The sequence below is a fragment of the Rhinolophus ferrumequinum genome, chromosome 22 (assembly GCF_004115265.2).
Source record: "Rhinolophus ferrumequinum isolate MPI-CBG mRhiFer1 chromosome 22, mRhiFer1_v1.p, whole genome shotgun sequence".
Classification (NCBI taxonomy): Eukaryota; Metazoa; Chordata; class Mammalia; order Chiroptera; family Rhinolophidae; genus Rhinolophus; species Rhinolophus ferrumequinum.
In genome coordinates this window covers 50685094-50703325 of record NC_046305.1, presented here as the reverse complement: position 1 = coordinate 50703325, position 18232 = coordinate 50685094, and the positions used below count along the sequence as shown (strand labels likewise).

The 18232-nt window shown below is 40.3% G+C and overlaps 1 protein-coding gene across 3 annotated transcripts in view; it reads right to left on the bottom strand.

Moving 5' to 3' along the window:
• The window catches only part of RPRD2 (regulation of nuclear pre-mRNA domain containing 2), a 65382-nt gene extending 58034 nt beyond the window's left edge, over positions 1-7348 (bottom strand). Inside the window, exon 1 of one of the 3 annotated variants that reach the window (XM_033092494.1) lies at positions 6156-7348. In XM_033092494.1, the coding sequence (XP_032948385.1) occupies positions 6156-6360 (205 nt within the window). In that variant the 5' untranslated portion in view covers positions 6361-7348. The remainder of the gene's footprint in view (positions 1-6155) is intronic. The other 2 variants (XM_033092493.1, XM_033092492.1) reach the window with 2 other exon arrangements.
• Positions 7349-18232: the final 10884 nt, after the last annotated feature.

The following is an 18232-nucleotide window of genomic DNA, read 5'->3' as shown; positions in this document are numbered from 1 at the left end:
AACTGAATGCAAACTAGGGACTTATAAGCAAAATTTACCTTGCAACTCGGTTAGAATCTATAGCTAGCCCACCTGTATTAGTCATTTGTACCCATATATGTGATTACAAATCTTTCCGCCTATGGCAGTATTGCTATACTCTACCTGTCACCTATACAGGATGGATTACAAAATAAACAGTTAAAGGAATAGCTACCTTTCAGAGGCCACCACTGCAGAAAACGGTCCTGGAACCTCAGATTTTTGAAATATCAAATATAAGATGGCAGACTGCACTCCCCACTTACCACTGTTGTACCCAACCAGTGTTGGCCACCAGAAAACTGTTTATTATTTAATCTAAATGTACCTCACATTTCAAGATTTTTATCTAGTAGGCAGCTTTAATAACCAACATGTTCAATTTGTTTTCCCCTTTTATTATTAATCGAAAACATAAATAAATGCCTATCAGAACTTCAAGTCCACACAAAATAATCAGTTTGGCCACAAAAAGCAAACACACACACACACACACACAAAAACCCACTAAGATTTAAAATCTCAACATTCTAGTTCATCTATACCGCCTAATCTTGAAGAAAGTAGGTTATCAAGGGTTTGCTGCGTTGTAGAAAATATTTTATGAGTGGGAAAGGCTGTCTGGTACAGTGGCTAAGAGTGCATACTAGAAACCAAGGTTGCCTGGTTGAATCCTGGCTCCACCATGTATTAGCTCTGTAACCATGGGCAAATTACTCAACCTCTCAGTGCCTTTGTTTTCTCATCTGTAAAATGGGGATCATAATAATACCTGCTTCAAAGAGCTGTGAGGATTGAATGAATTAATGTGTGCAAAATGCTTGAAACGGTGCATGACCCATAGTAAGCACTTGATAAAAGTTAGCTATAAAATCATGACCATCTTCATGGTCCAGCTACAAATGACAAGGAGAAAACTCTGAGCTATCCTAAATTAAAGTATAGGGCCAGAGAATGAGAGAAAGACAAAGAACTGTTAGTCTGTTCATGGCTGCAGACCAAAAAACAAAAGACTGCTCATATTCCTTCTGTGTTTGTTGGACTTTCGGATTAATTTCCAGGTGGCTATTTCCGCAAATTATTCCAGCCAAGCACCACTGACCTCCAGGAGCCTCCGCTTCTTGTTTACATGTGGGCTTTCCGGACTGCTGCCCACAGCCAATCCACAGGAGGGGACATTTCTTCTTGTGGACTCTGAGCCTATCCCAGAGCTGGCCCCACTTCCCACCCCTTGCCTATAGCTAATGGAATGTAAATTCTCTCAGACAGTTTACACCTTTCTTACTCCTTCCCATTACTTGATGTATAAAAATGCTCCAGAGACCACGGACACTCTGTCTTCCCTACCTAGCCAAGCTACTGGTGGTTTAGACTCCACGTCCAAGACTGGCCTTCTGTTTGGCTAGCAATGACCTAATAAACCCTTTCTTTCAAAAAGACTTTCAGCCATGGATGTTAAAATTTTTTGTTGAACACCATCTTCACCGTCCAGCTAAGGATCCTGAGACCCATACTGAGAAACCATTGCCATAGATCAAAAATGGTAACTACACTTTGCAAATTCTCTGCAACAAATTAATCCTGTATGAAGAGATTTCTTTTTGCTAGTCCATGTTTATATAGCAGTCTTTCTTAGAGAAAAAATACCAGACTGCACTGAGATTTGCTACAAGTGGGGGAGGGGGAAAAGAAAAGGGATAGAAGAAAAAAGATTTGACCATTAAGTTGATTTGACCATTAAGTGAAAAAAGATTTGACCATTAAGTTGATAACTACTACCCGAAAATAAGACCTAGCCAGACAATCAGCTCTAATGCATCTTTTGGAGCAAAGATTAATATAAGACCCGGTATTATATTATATTATATATTATGTTATATTATAGTATAGTATACCCGGTATTATATGATATATTTTATTATATGAGACTTGGTCTTATAGTATAGTATGATAAAACCGGGTCTTGTATTAATTTCTGCTCCAAAAGACGCATTAGAGCTGACTGTCCAGCTAGGTCTTATTTTCGGGGAAACACGGTAAAGTGGGTTGATCAGTAGAGGGGTAGGTATTATACTTTCTTAATCTTGTACATATTTACAGTTTGTACCGAAAATAACTCAAGGGAAAGCTTAACAGATTTTCTGCAGTACAAGTAATTCTACTTCCCTATATCCCCCTTTCCTTCAAAAACTCACTTAAGTTCTCATACCACCATCTATAAAACAGACCAACTATTCGATAGTTAGAAACAAGACAACATGGAGATATCATAAACACAATACTTTCCATTTTGTCCTACTAGTTCTTCAGAGCACTCGCTAATTCACTACAGATGCAGGTCCAATTCATCGGCCCCTGACTGGGAATGTAATTTCCAGCACTACCCAAAACGAAGTTCTGCCGTAATTATTCTAAACACTCAAGATCTTAAGACTATCTTTTTCTGCATCATGATCGTCAACATAATAATCTGAATGTTTTCCTTGCGCCAGGACATATGCTAAAATACATGTATTATCTTCTTAAACCTAGACAACAATCCTGAGAGACTATTATCTCTATTTACAGATCAGAAATTGAGGCTCACAATTTAAGTACTTTGCATAGTCACCCAGGTATTAAGCGATGGAATTATGATCTGAACCTAGATCTAATTCTAAAGTATGTATTTTTCTACTGTTCCGTACTAATTCCCATTTTACATTAAAAATGGGAGTGACAAATGAAGTATAGAAATGATAATCTGGTCAAATTACACATCAAGTCCATATAAGAGCTGTATCTTCAACCTGCCGACAACCATATCTACGATTTCTTTCACTAAATTATAACTGTTTTTTTCTGATTAACAAATGAGAACAATTCAAGTTCTTGATTAACTATTTCACAAAATTATGTTAGCGAATATTTACCGATTGCTTACTCTGTGCTAAACACTGTTCCAGCTGCTTGAGGATACAGCAGCCAAGAAGGCATAGCCCTGTCATCTAATGGGAGCAGACAGACAATAAACATGTGAATAAATAAGGTAATTTCATAGGGAAGATAAAGTGATGTACTAGAAAGCGACTGAAGAGACTGCTTGAAATAAGGTCCTTATGGAAACCCTTTCTGAGGAGTTAATATTTGAGCTTGCACCTAAATGACAAGACGGGATTAGAAGAAGCTTGAGTAGTAGCAGGCAGGGCAGATAGTGTAGGAACTTGTTGACCACAGTAAGAGAAGTTTAGATCTTAACCCTGCTGCAATGGGATATCACTGGAGGATTTTACAGCACAGGAATGACATCTGTTTATGCTACAGAAAGATCACTTAAGAAATGACGGTAATGAATGCCTCAGTCAAACAAATTAAAGGCCTAAATAAAATCAGTAGGACCCCACCCATGGAATATATTTTGCCTTTTCTAAATTATTTCCTTTAAAGTGAACAAAAATTTCTTATTATACATTATGAAATAAAGGACAAAATGAAAATATCTCGGGAAGAGCTAACATAGTTACTTAAATTCAGAGATCTAAATAAAAATTACTAAATAACGGATGCCAGAAAAAAAAGAGAGAGAAGCAAAAGTGCCATCAGGAAAATGGACAGAAAGGCAGGAATGCCAAAAACACCTACTTCACAAATTTGCCTAAAGCTGACTTAGAAACCAAACTCAAACTAAAATAATTCCAACTGTGAAAAAATATGAAGTTATTACACATGGATGTATTTATCAATAAATACGTGTAATATTGTATTTTCTCTTCCTTATGATTTTTCTTAATGACATTTTATTTCTCTAGCTTACTTTATTGTAAGAACACAGTATATAATACATGTAACATACAAAATATGTGTTAACTGTTTATGTTATTGGTAAGGCTTCCAGTCAACAGTAGGCTATTTGTAGTTAAGTCTGAGGGGAGTCAATAGTTATACACAGAGTTTTGACTGCTCAGGCATTGGTACCCCAAAACATTGCATTGTTCAGGGTCAACTATAAATACAAATCGACTACAAATTACCTTTAACTATTTTAGAAAGTTAAGTTGCATACCACTAGGGAAAAACAAAAATCAGGTTTTTACAAAGTCAAAAGCATTTAACTTTATAAACTATATATAAAACGCACTTCAAATGATGTCTTTTCTTCCCAGACCAATCATTTTTTGCCCTCGTAAAAGATCAACAAGGGAAATAAACTCAGGCACAATATCAACAATAGCAGAGACAGAAAAATTCTGACTCCAGTGTATCTCATCACTGCTGACTAGAAAAAAATATTGCAATTGTCATTTGTAATCCCACAAGGCAGGGATGGGGACCAACGTATTCTTGCAAATGATGTAACCATACAGGTAAAGCACCAGAGCCCAAAGGTAGAAAATGTTAAATGCTCGCATAATTTAGTAAAAAATGTTTTAAAACAGGAAGGAGACTATGTTTAAGGAAAACATGTCCTCAGGCTCACATGAACACTGCTTGCTCCCACTGGTGGACCAAGCGCATTAAAGGAGTAATCTTGAGAACGTTCTTTTACAAAGTTAAATGTGGCCACTGTCATCTGATATCATCTGATATGGTGAAGCCAAATCCTAACTCCACCACTTTACTGTGTAATCTTAAGCAATTTAGGTAATATCCCGAGCCTTAGTTTCCCCATCTCTATACCAATGATTTAAAAATCTATTTCTGAGGGTTATTTTCAGATAGGAGATATATTATAAATGACAGTAAAGGGCTGGGTACATAGCAGGTACTTAATATGTAAGGGTCTTTGAGGACTGTTATCATACTTGATTTTATATATTCTAATTTTACCTCTTGAAAAGAAAGTAACTTTGATCTGCTATTGGTAAATAAAGGTAATCCGTCTTGGTTCTACAACCCTTTGAGCATTTATTATTCAAAGAGCCACAAAACATCTCTCCCAACAATAACTTTACATATACAAATGGTTGAAAGCTTGGGGCCTATGATTTTGCAAGTTTTATCCATCTGTTCCCTAAAAGGTAAACACAAATCAAAACACTTCAGAGGCCATGGCAGAAGTGGAATAAGAACAACTGGATGACGGGTATCACTGATGACAAGCCATGGTCAGGGAGCAAAAGAGCTAAAATTCAAATACAGAAGCAACAAAAGACCTAAAATTCAAAAATCCCTGAGAAGAAAGTTAACCCTCTCTTCTCAGCAGGAAGCAACAGTGAATTCTCCACACTTCCTCCTAGAAGATTTGAGATCTTTGGCACACCATCCACGTTTCCTGACAGTTTACTAGACCTCTTTTCTGTAGTAAAGCAGCAAAGTGGAAAAACTGCCCCACGAAGGCAAAAAAGTAATAACTGGGGGGAGGGGGCGTACTATATATTCAAAAAGCTCATTTCTTGATTTCCTGTTTTGATTATTACCTATGAAACCAAACTCAATTCCTTAAAAAGGTATTTCAAGTGATTAAAAAGTAGTCGGATGTGGGTTTTTTTTTCATTTTAAGGTATTATTGACAATACTTGACTACATACAGTAGTTTCCGGTCATTATCAAGAAGCCTGTATTTCATTGCAGCAAACACAGGTAACAGGGAAACCTCCCAGGTGGTCGCCTCAGCTCTATGTGGAGCACACGTTGTTTAACATTCACCCAGATAAACCCTTCTTATTACACATCCCAAGTTTCAGGTCAGTAGAAAACAGAGTGGTCCAACATATTCCAGCGAAATAGTTGGATTTACTAGTGGTGCTTAGATCAGAGCTTGTCTAGCATCAGGAAAACCAGAAATCATTAACACCTCACGGCCTATAGAAGAAACGAACGGACGCGACAATTTCCGTGAAGGTTCAGTAAAGTCAACGGTACCTTACGAGGCTTTGAAAAGACATAATGTGTAAATCGCTATAGATCTGGGGCCAACGGCCCAAGGTCACACCAAGTCAGTGGCTACATATCCACGAAATGCTAAGCTTCCCGCAATTCAGGAAAACCCTGGCTAGGAATGGAGGAGTCTGGGTCTGGGAACACTCGGGTCAAAGCTTTACTGTGAACAACCCCAGCCAAATGCAGTGGCTCCATGGGAAAACCTCAAGCGATTCGGGCGGTATTTCCTTCCATTTCCCCGGTCTTCCCTTCCCCTAGGCACCCCCAACACTCACATCTCCGGAGCCACTTCATCCAATGGTAGACGATAGTAGTGTGGTGTTTCTTGTTCTCTATACACCAAGACGACAGGCCTTGAATAGATTCCATGGTGTTAGTTACCGACTGGAATTTTCGATCCAACGAGGACTCCAGAGCCCCTGCCGAAGAGGCCGACGAGGAGGAGGCCTTACTGCTGCCTCCGCCGCCGCCGGCCGCCATCTTCCCGGTTTGCACAAGCGCTGCTGCTCCTCTGGCGGCGGCGGCGGCGGCGGCGGCGGCGGCGGCGGCGGCAGCGGCGCCAGCGGCGGCGGCGGCGGGAGCGGGCAAAACAATCACTGCGAGTGCGTGAAAGCCGTAGGTGGGGAAGGAGGCCGGGGGGTGGGGGTGGTGCACGCGCTAGGCTCTTCTGGAGGTAGGATCGGCAGGCCAGCTGCTAGGCACGCTGGCGGCTCCAGCACGCTGCAAGGAGGGGCTGCGGGTTTCGAAGGTTTATCAGAATGGTTCAAGGGGTTGTGTGTAAACTAGTCAGTAATCAGGCAAGAATTACGCAGAAAACAGGTCCTTGCAAAGCCTTTCAAAACGGCTGGCCCCAAACTAATGGTTTTATACTCTTGCGCTCTTTACGCTAAGGCCCTTTCCCACTCCTATCCCCACACTCCTGTTAGGGCGGCTGTGAATATCTTAAATTTAATACTACCCGAGTGCCCCTTCGATTGCAGAAATCTTTTTCTCTCCTTTAGATCCTCTAGTACAGAAAAGGCCCAAGGCTACCTAGTCAGGATTTTTTTTTTTGCAACGCAATAGCAGCAAAGGAACAGCAACAGTATCGCGCACGCGCCGCTTGGCCCCGCCCCCCGTTTCCTTCTCAACCTAGAGAGCAGGGGGAGGTGTCATGGCGGGGCAATCTGACCAATCAAGGGAGAAGAAGGAGAAGCGCGCGCAGGAGCCCGCAAACCCCTAGAGCCGAGGAGGCGCTTCAATTACTTGTGCGCCTGCGCAGCACCTCCGCGTGTAGCGGACTGGGAGGAAAAGCGGGGAGGGGAGGGTAAGGGGACTGGTCAAACTAAGGAGAGGTTGGGGGAGGGGGTTACACCGCCGCCCCGCCTTTTGCTTCCCAGCGAGGTCTCTCACTTGGGGCTATCCAGATCACATAACAAGGCCGGGAAACTCCCACCGCTCAGCGGCCACTATTACTTTCTGGCGGCTGCCGCCGCCGCCGCCGCTGCTGACTCCTCGGGGCACCGACGCTCGACCAAGTGGCTGGCAGCCATCTTGCAGTGCCTCTGACAGGTGCGCATGCGCCAGCTCCAGCGAGCCATTCACTACGCAGACTCCCAGACGAAGCAACATTTCACAGTCCCCTTGGACCATACCATTCATAGCCGCTTGACTATTTGGATTATATGAAGAGGAAGTAAATTAAGTGAAACGAAAATTTCCCCGTAAAATTTTGGAGACGAGTAAAAGATAAAAGACAGGATATGGTCTCACCTTCGGCACAATCTCAGAATTGTACAATACATTATAATTTACAAGAGCCTTAAGTAATATTGATTAGCATCATTCTATCACATCTGTCTAGGTAAATCCTCTGGGCAGATTTGGAGGCTTCCGTGTCCAACTGAACACATGTAATTATTATATTTCAATTCTTTTATGTCACCCCAGTAGACTCACTTTTCTTGAGGCAGAGAATCTGTTTTTTCGAGCTCATATCTAGTATTAATTCAACAAAAAGTTGTTGAACGTGTTGAACCAAGCACTCACTGTTCTACCTGTTGGATAGAGTAACAGGAAAACGGACAAAAATTCCTTCCCTCTAGGGCTTAGTGTCAGGAGACCATAACCAAATACATGTCAGGGAGTAGTAAGTTCTATTAAGAAGTATGAAGCAGAGTAAGGGAGATGGGCGGTATCGTGTGGGTGATCCTAGATGGGCATGGGAATGGTGGTTTAATGAATCGGAAGGGCTTTTGGAAGGAAGTGACACTTTATCTTGTTAAACAAAAAATTTTGAACTTCATGGCTGAAAGCCTTTTTAAAAGAAAGAGTTTATTAGCCCATTGCTGGTGAAAAAAGAAGACAGGTTTTGGGGCGTGGAGTCTAAACCACCAGCAACATAGCTAGGTAGGAAGGATAACATGTCCAAGTCCCTGAGTTTTGCAGGCATTTTTACACATGGAGTAGGGAGGAGAAATTTATAAGCCATTCTGAAAGAATTTACATTAGCTATAGACAAAGGGGATAGGCCCAAGAGAGTCCATAAAACTCATGCATAAACAAGAAACAGAGACCCCTGGGGTTCAGTAGCAGCCTAGCTATTCTCTTTTTTTTTAGATAATCTGGAAATGGCCACCTGGAAGTTAATTTAATAATTCCAAAACACACTAAGGCAGTGTAAGCAGTCTTTTGTTGGTTTTGCACTGCCGTGGTTACCTGATTAACCCCTTTTTGTCTCTTCCTTCCACTCTCTGGCCTGCTATAATTTAATTTAGGACTTCTCAGAATTTTCTCCTTGTCAATCTGAATGTCGAGAACAAGGTAACCAAGCAGATACCGGAGAGGAGGAGGAGAACATGCTGGCAGAAGGAACGGCAAGTGCAGAGGCTCTTAAAACAGAATGTCTTGACATATTAAAGGAAGAACAAGGAGGCCAGTGTGGCTGGAGAAGAGTAAGAGAGGGGACAAGTGGTACAGTATGAGGTCTGAGAAGTGAAGGGAGAGAGTTCGTGTGGAACCTTCCAAAGCCACTGTAAGGATGTTGGCTTTGAAATGAGATGGGAAGTCCTTTTAAGCAGAGAAGTTACATGGCAATCTTTTTAAATGATCACATTGGTTGCTATGTTGAAAATAGACTTCGGAGCCACCAGTTAAGGAGGCTGTTGGAATAATCCAGGCAAGGAAATGATGGTGATCTGTACCAGAGTGCAAAAAAGATAATGAGAAGTGGTGTCAGATCCTGGATCTATTTTGAGGGAAGAGCCTAAAAGCATGTTCATGGATTTAAGGGGAGTGTGGGAGAAACAAGTCTGACACCAAGGCTTTTGACCTGAGCAATTCTCAAAGCCTTTTTTTCCTTATCATTGTCCCTAAAGATTCATTTTAGATATTTTTTCCTAATCCCCTCAACCTCTGTGAAATTTTAATGCTACAGATATGCTGTGTATCTGTATATGTATAATACAATGTGTATAGCTGTGCTTTCTGCAAGAGTAAACATGAAGTTTACTCTTTTTTTTTTTTTTTTAAAGGAGGGCACAGCTCAGAGTGGCCCATGCGGGGATCGAACCGGCAACCTTGGTGCTACTAGCACCGTGCTCTAACCAACTGAGCTAACTGGCCACCCAGACCTTACTCTTTATATTCAATGCAGTTAAGAATGACTAAAATCTTTAAGTTAAATATTTTAAATGTTAAAACTATTAATATTTAACAACTTTATAACTGTATTTGCTGAGTAAACTTTCCTTACATAAATTGTAATTTCTTACATATGCAAATTACAACTTACATAAACATATAACAGCAATGTAATCATTTTTTAAAAAATTATTCAAAACTATTATATTTCCACAACAGCAACAACAACAAATAAACAATCCAATTAAAAAATGCACAGACGGGGGCCAGCCCGGTGGCTCAGGCAGTTGGAGCTCCATTCTGCTAACGCCGAAGGCTGCCGGTTCGATTCCCACATGGGCCAGTGGGCTCTCAACCACAAGGTTGCCAGTTCAATTCTTCGACTCCCGCAAGGGATGGTGGGCTGTACCCCCTGCAACTAACAACGGCAACTAGACCTGGAGCTGAGCTGCGCCCTCCACAACTAAGATTGAAAGGACAACAACTTGACTTAGAAAAAGTCCTGGAAGTCCTGGAACACACTGTTCCCCAATAAAGTCCTGTTTAAAAGAAAAATGCACAGAGGACCTAAACAGACACTTCTTCAAAGAAGACATATAAATGGCCAACAGATACGTGAAAAGATGCTCAACTTCACTAGCTCTTCAGGAAATGCAAATCAAAACCACAAGGAGACACCATCTCACACCTGTTAGAATGGCTATTATCAATAAGACAAGAAATAACAAGTGTTGGAGAGGATGTGGAGAAAAAAGAACCCACCTACACCGCAGGGGAATTTAAACTGGTACAGCCACTATGGAAAACAGTATGGAGGTTCCTCAAAAAATTAAGAATAGCGCTACCAGATGACCTAGCAATTCCTCTTCTGGGCATCTAACCCAAAATTTTGAAAACATTTATTCATAGAGATATATGTACCCCTATGTTCATTGCAATATTAGTCACAATAGCCAAGACATGGAAACAACCTAAGTTTTCTACAATGAATGATTGGATAAGGAAGATGTGGTACATATGTTTAAGGGAATACTACTCAGCCATAAGAAAGGATGAAATACTGCCATTTGCCACAACATGGATGGATCTTGAGAATATCATGCTAAGGGGGAAAAAAGTCAGACGGAAAAGGACAAGAACCATACGATTTTACTCACATATGGGATAAAAAATTGAAAGCAACAAACCCACACACAAAAACTCAGACACAGACAACAGTATGGTGGTTACCAGAGGGGAGGTGGAAGGAGGATGATGAAGGTAAAGGGGGTCAAATATGTGGTAATGGAAGGAGACTAGACTTTGGGTGGTGAGCACACAGTACAACATACTATATTATAGAATTGTACACTTGAAACATATAATGTTATTAACTAATGTCATCTCAATACATTTAATTTAAAAAACTTATTTTCCAGAAAAAGTAAAACAATTGAAAATATATTAAAATTTTAGTGAACTTTTAACTTTTATTTGGCATGAGAAAATTACTAGCTGCTAGATATTTATTTAGCTATTGTTGACATTTTTTCTTCTCGGCATTTGATATAGCTAAAGATTAATTGAGTAACTTGTAGAATTAAATAATAAAATATAAGCTATTTTTATTTGCTTCTCAAAGCCCAAGTCAGATGCAAAGCACTGAGAATCATAACATTCACAAGGTAGTAAATGACAGCCAATAGTCATGTGTAGGCCACTTCCTGTGTTATGACTTCAAAGTAGGGCAAATGAGGGAGAGAAAGTTCTCCAATCACAGCTACCTATTTCTTATAGTTTTGTAGCACTGGCCTTGCATACATTTTGTGTATCATCTGTGAGTTCAGTGTCACTGCTGCTTGTGTCATACCCCGAAAAATGAGAGAAATTAAGGAATAAGATTTTGTTGGGTAGAGTTGAGCTTTGGAGGGTGACAAAGCATTGTAATGCCTAAGATTTTTCTTTTTATCCCCCAAGAACCAATTATTTTTCCCCTATGGAGTGATATTGGCCCCATTGAGACTGCATGAACTAGAAGAATGGAGTTGCCATTTTCCCAGATGGACCAGGGGAGGAAAGAGGGAAGAGCAGTCTTGTGAGAAATGAGTAGGAATCAGGATTTCAATTATGGACATCTCGAGGCTGGGAAACCAGACACATAAATGGCATCAGCTATGTGAGTCCGAAGTTCATGAGAGAGGTATCAGTAGGAAACATCAATTTATTATCTGTATATGGATGACCTTCAAAGCTGTGAGATGGATGAGGTTGCCCAGGAAGTAAGTGAGTATAGATAGAAAAGAGGTCCAAGGACTGAGATAAAGAGCAACTTGCAAAGGAGATTGAAAAGGAATGAGCAGTGAAAACAGAAACCAGAGAATAATGTTCTGAAAGCCAAGTAATGAAAATTTGTCAAGACGGAGAGAGTAATCAATTGTCAGGTATTGCTATATAGGTTGCATAAAATGAGGACTGAGATAACCAGTGAATTTGGCAACAAGGTGATCATTGGGGATCTTGACAAGGGAAGTGAAGTGATTGGAGAGGCTTCTAGAGAGAATAGGAGAAGTAGAAATACTACAACTCTTTCAAGAAATAAAATGGGAACAGAGACAGGGAGCTGAAGATGGAGGGAAATGCGGGGTCAAGGTGTCGTTTATTTTTTTCAAGATGGGAAACAATTGTAGCTGATGCAAATGGTACATTTGGGGGGAATATTGATACAAGATAGAGATGGGACAATTTCTGGATTGATTTCCCTGAGTAAGTAGAAGAGGGTAGGATCAAGTGATAGATCCACAAACAGTTCTTTTCTTGTAACAGGAAGGTAGAGAATCCAGGTAAAAGGCTTAGGTAGGCAGGTAGATTTGTTGGTGAGAATGTGCAAAAATTCTCTTCAGTTGCTTCTCTTTTCTCAGTGAAATAGGTAAGCACGGTAGCAGCAGGTGCTGAGGAAACCCCCTATCCAAGAACACCAATGATCTGTTCATTGCCAATTTCAGTGCATTGTTTATAATCTTAGCCTTTCACTCTTCTCTTAGAGAGTGTGACCATTAAGAGCAAGACCTCTAGAACCAGACTACTCAAATTCAGGCTCTGCTAGTTTTCTCACCCCTTGTGTTTGCCAAAGTTTCATTTTTAAGCCCTTCTCTCATTCTTTCTCCTCATCCTCTCCCAAAGATTAAGTTGATCACCTGCATTCAGATTTATTTAAGTTGGATACCTAGTTATTATTGATTCCACCCCTCCCGTCTAGTTATCAAATTCTATAGACATCTACCTAGAAATCTCTTGCATGAATTCCCTTCTTCTCCCTAGTTAATGTTATCATTACCATTCTCATGAACTGTATGTCAACATTGCAGTCAGTTTCCCAGTCTGTCTCTTCAGCTTATATACCATTACCAGATTAATCTCCTAGTTCTCCTGCACACACACACACTTGTTTCTTGTTAACTACCAAGTTAAGTAAAAGTCCTGGCTTTTAAGACCTTCCACCATTGTTCCAATCTAACTTCCCAGTTTTGTCTCAAATGCTTTTCCTCCACAGTTCCTTGGGTTGCAAACTGTTATTTTCCTTAAATATATCCTGTAGTTTTCTTTTTCTATTTATAATTAATTCTGTTTTTTCTGACTAAAATGTCCTCTTCTACGAGAAAAATTCTACCCATCTTTCAAGTGCTACCTTAAATTGCCTCTTTCATGAAAACTTCCCTGATCATTCCAACTGGATGGAATTTCTCTTTTGTAGCATCTTCTGCTCCGAATGAAATTATTTGTGTCTTCTTCTTACCCCCAGGAATATTGCATTGAATAGCATGCAAAAGCACCTTGAAAACTGTAAATTGCTGAACAGTGTTAATTATTACGGTATTGTCTTGTCCAAAAATAGTTATTGGGTACCTATATTCCAATGGGATTGCCATGGTTCAAGATATTTTTGGAAATTCATCAAGTAAGCCACATATGTGGAGGAACAATCAGTTCAATGACTTTATATTCAGATTTTTTTGAAGGAAGAAAGCTAAACATTGTCTATCTTGATCACCTCACTTTATTGTAAATTTCAAATGACTTAAAATTGTTTCCAGAATTCTGCAGAGGACAAATAACTGCCATTAATGAAAGACATTATATGTAATTTGAAACAGATTATGAAAGAAATTACTAAAGTTTGCAAAGTATTTTAGATGATAACAGCATCCCAAATAGGAACTATTCTGAGATTAACATTCATTTGAAAGAACACATCTATTCCTACCTCCTTATTTCATATGCAATATATGTAGGGGCTAAGCATTTGGACTCTAGTCAAACAAACCTGGGTTCAAATTAAGCTCCACCACTTACTAACCACAACCTTGGGCTAAATTACTTACTCTAAGCCTCGGATTCCTCACTTCTAAAATCTGTTTTGCTCATATACCTGCTCATACAGGAAGCAATCCTTATTGAACACAATGCTCAATATGGTATGGGGTCAAGAAAATTAAAAAACCAAAAAACCCTAGGGGGTTGGCTAGTTAGCTCAGTTGGTTAGAGCATGGTGCTAATAACACCAAGGTTGCCGGTTCGATCCCCACATGGGCCACGGTGAGCTGTGCCCTCTTTAAAAAAACAAAAAACAAAAAACACTTCGAGGCACAGGAAGATGAAAGACTTGCTCAAGACAAGAAGTCTCATTGTGAGTACTTTATAATGAACAAAAGTACAGTCACGTGCTGCCTAACTACGTTTTGCTCAATGATGAACCATGACGGTGGTCCCATGAGATTATAATGGAGCTGAACAATTCCTATTGCCTAGTGACATCGTAGCTGACAGAATGTCATAGTGCGACACATTCTTTACGTGTTTGTGGTGGTGCTGGTGTAAATACACCTACTGCGCTGCCTTTCTTATAAAAGTATAGCACGTGCATTTATGCACAGTACATAATGCTTGATAATGATAATGATAATAAACGACTGTGTTACTGGTTCACGTATTTACTACACTCTGCTTTGTATTGTTATTTTAGAGTATACTCTTTCTACTTACTTAAATAAAGTCTGCTATAAGACAGTATGCTGTGTTAAGCTGGCAGCAGCCTCATACATCCCATGTTTACCATGTTTCTTGATTGCGTCATTTTCTCGATTTAATCTCATGTCGTTTGTTCATCATGGCCCCTACACATACAAAACCCCCTGCTAATGTTGCCCATACAAGGCCTTACTGAGTGATTGACCTGGAAACAAAATTAAAAGTGATTGAGGACTACAAAGGTAGAAAATCAGTAATAGTTATTGCTCACCAGTCATGCACGTCCCGTTCCACCATAGCTACAATCTTTAAGAACAGGAACAAAGTGATAGAAGCTGCTGAAGGGTCTACTTCATTGAAGGCAACGAGACTAACAAAAACTCGAGAAGGGCGTATATTAGATATGGACATACTTCTAATGACTTGGATTGAAGACCAGACACAGGAGTGTTTCTCTCTCAGCACCATGATGATCACAGCCCAAGCAAAAGATTTGTTTGCAAGTGTTGAAAAAAAAAGGCTGGACCCAATTATGGTGTTGAATTTACGGCTAGCTCTGCACTGTCTAAAGGATTCAAGAATCATTATTCATAAAGGATTCAAGAATCATTATTCATTAGATAATGTGGGAGTGGTGAGTCTACGAGTGCTGATGTAAAGGCAGCTAAAGAATTTTTGGGAACTCAAGAAAAGCTGATTGGGGAGGAAAATTACTTGCTAGAGCAAATATTTCATATGGATGAAACCTCCCTATTCTGGAAACAGATGCCTGAAAGGACTTTCATCCATAAGGAGGCTAAGTCAATGCCAGGTTTCAAAGCTTTTAAGGACAGGATAACAGTCTTGTTAGGGGACAAGATTATGGGCTATAAATTAAAATCCTTTATGACCTGGCACAGTGAGAACCCAGGGCGTTCAAGCATATTAATAAGCACACAGTCAGTATACTATAGGAGCAGTAAGAAGTCATGGACGATCTTTCAAGATGCCCTCCTGAATTACAATGCCAGCAAAATAGAGAAATAGTCTGGAGAATAATACACCTTTCAGGATTTTGCTTATTATTGATAATGCTCCTGGACATCCTCCTTTTATTCGTGACTTTCATCCCAATATCAAAGTCCTGTTTCTCCCTCCAACACCACCTTTGATCCAATCAATAGATCAAGGACTTGGAGTAACTTTTGAGGCCTCCTACTTGAGGACCTTTTGCCCACACTATTGCTGCAACTGAGAAGACACTGACCCAGTTCTGGGACGATTACATTTATGACAGCATCAAGAACCTTGCATGGGTTTGGGGTTGTCACCAAGGCGCTTATGAATGGCATCTGGACGAAGACACTCATCTAGGACTTCAGTTCGCCAAGAATAAGGTTACAAACATCCACAAGCCGTGGTTGAGACAGCAAGCTTTAACCTGGGTGTGGATGAGGGCGGTACTGAAGAGCTCCTAGAGAAGATTCCTGAGGAATTGACTATTGAGGAGCTGTTGGACCTGGAAGGCGAACGGGAATGCACAGTTGAAGAGGTGAGAGCAAAGGACACTGCTGGAGAACCCCTAAGAAAATTCACAGTGAAGGGTTCGGCAGAAGCTTTTGTAGACCTCAACAAGCTCCTTAAAAAGTTTGAAAACATGGACCCCAACACCAAAAGGTTTTTTATTAATAAGAGGAATGTTCACGGTGCATTGTCTGCTTACAAGCAAATTTATGATGAAAAAAAGAAACCAAGCCAATCACCATAGACTTATTTTTGATGAGTGCCACCTCCCCAGAAAGATCCTCAGGCAGATCCTTCAGGAGGTGTTTCCAGAAGAAGGCGTTGTTGTCATAGATGACAGCTCCAGGCAGGAGTGATACACTGATGATCCAGACTCTGTGTAAGTGGAGGCCAATGGGTGTGTTTGCAGCGTAATTTTTAACAAAAAAGTTTAAAAAATAAAAATTTTAAAAATAGAAAAAGGCTATAGAATGAAACATTTTTGTACAGCAGTACAATGTGTTTATGTCTTAAGCTGTTATTACAAAATGAATTGAAAAGTTAAAACAAGTTTATAAAGTAATAGTAATTATTGAAGAAAAAAATTTAAATAAATGTAGTGTAGCCTAAGTGTACAGAGTGTATCGTCTACAGAGTCACACTACGTCCGAGGCCTTCACGGTCACTCCCCGCTCACTCACTGACTCACCCAGAGGAACGTCCAGTCCTGCCCGCTCCATTCACTGTAAGGAGGACCAGTAAGCTACCCCAGGACCGGTGCACCAGGTTTTATACCGCTTTTCACGGTACCTTTCCTGTTTAGATACACAAATACCATTGTTATAGTCGCCTGTAGTAGTCAGTGCAGTAACGTGCTGTACAGGCTTGTAGCCTAGGTGTGCAGTGGGCAACACCATCTAGGTTTGTGTAAGTGCAGTCTGACGTTTGCACAAAAATCACCTAACTACACATTTCTCAGAACATGGCACCATTGTTAAGCGACCTGTGACTTACATATTATAAATACACCTTTTAGTCCTTATGCAATATTTTTGAAGTTGTGTATAAATTTACACGCATATTTGTGATAAATCCTTCCAAACAAAAGCACTTATTTCTGGCAGTTTTTCCCCTGAATTTGGTTAAATCTAGGGGTATCAAAAACGAGTTCACTTCTCTAGCTCCCGTCTCACAGATAATAGAGAGAGATGATCACTAGCAAGCACCCAAATTCTTCACTGCTGAGTCCTGGCGAGCAGGCTTTTCTGAGATTTCATCCTGCTCCAGGGATGTCACCTCGCCCGTCTGGGTTATAGAGGTGGTGGTAATTTTCCTTAAGTTCTTTTGTAGTCCCTTATCTCTTTCCACCTTTTATCCTACTGCTCCCTACTACTGTCTTAAAATTGGAACTCTAACTAGGCCTTGAAACATAACTTTTAAAAAAGCGTTAATTTTATAATTTAACTTCTGGTCAAGTATCCATTCTCCAACACGAATTCCTAGTAAGCTCCAATAGCAGGTAGTTACGGGAGCTCTAACAGCTCCTGTGTTTGATCCCTTCCCACTGTATCCTCAACAGCAAACGTGAAATGAAAGGATAGAGGTGGTAAGATTTTAGACTTTAGTGGATACTTATTCTGATCCAAATACTCCTAAAGCTAAACCAGAAACATTAAGTGCTTAAACAGAGCCACATCTAGTCAGATTCTTGGGGTGGGGGTGGGGGGAAAAGGACAAAAAAAACCCAAAAAAACTACACACTGCCTTTTAGAAAAGGATTGGTTTTTAAATTAGTAGAGGAAATAAACTAAATTCTCGAATTCTAATCCACTTACAAACTGACCCATAGCATCCTGCTTGGCTGTTCCATGTCCATTTCACTCACAACACATTCTCATATACGCACCCGTTTAAGGAATTCACTTCCTGTTAGGACTTCTTAGCCAAGACCAGAGGTAATCTGTCTACCTTGTGCCTCTATCGTTAGAAAGCTGGGAGACGGACGCTCGTGTGTTCCTCCCTACCTTACCCACGAACACCTCTTTTTGTCTCTCTGCTCCAGGAAAACAGTATTATTTATCACTCTCGCTCCAAGATGAGGTCAGAAACTCCCATTAGACCTCAAAAACACATATTCATCCTTCCATCCATTCATATATACATAAATATCAATGCCAAAAGTTTCTTTTTCCACAGCAATTGCTAGAAGTCTGGAGAAAAGATCACCTGAAGACCCAAACTCCAC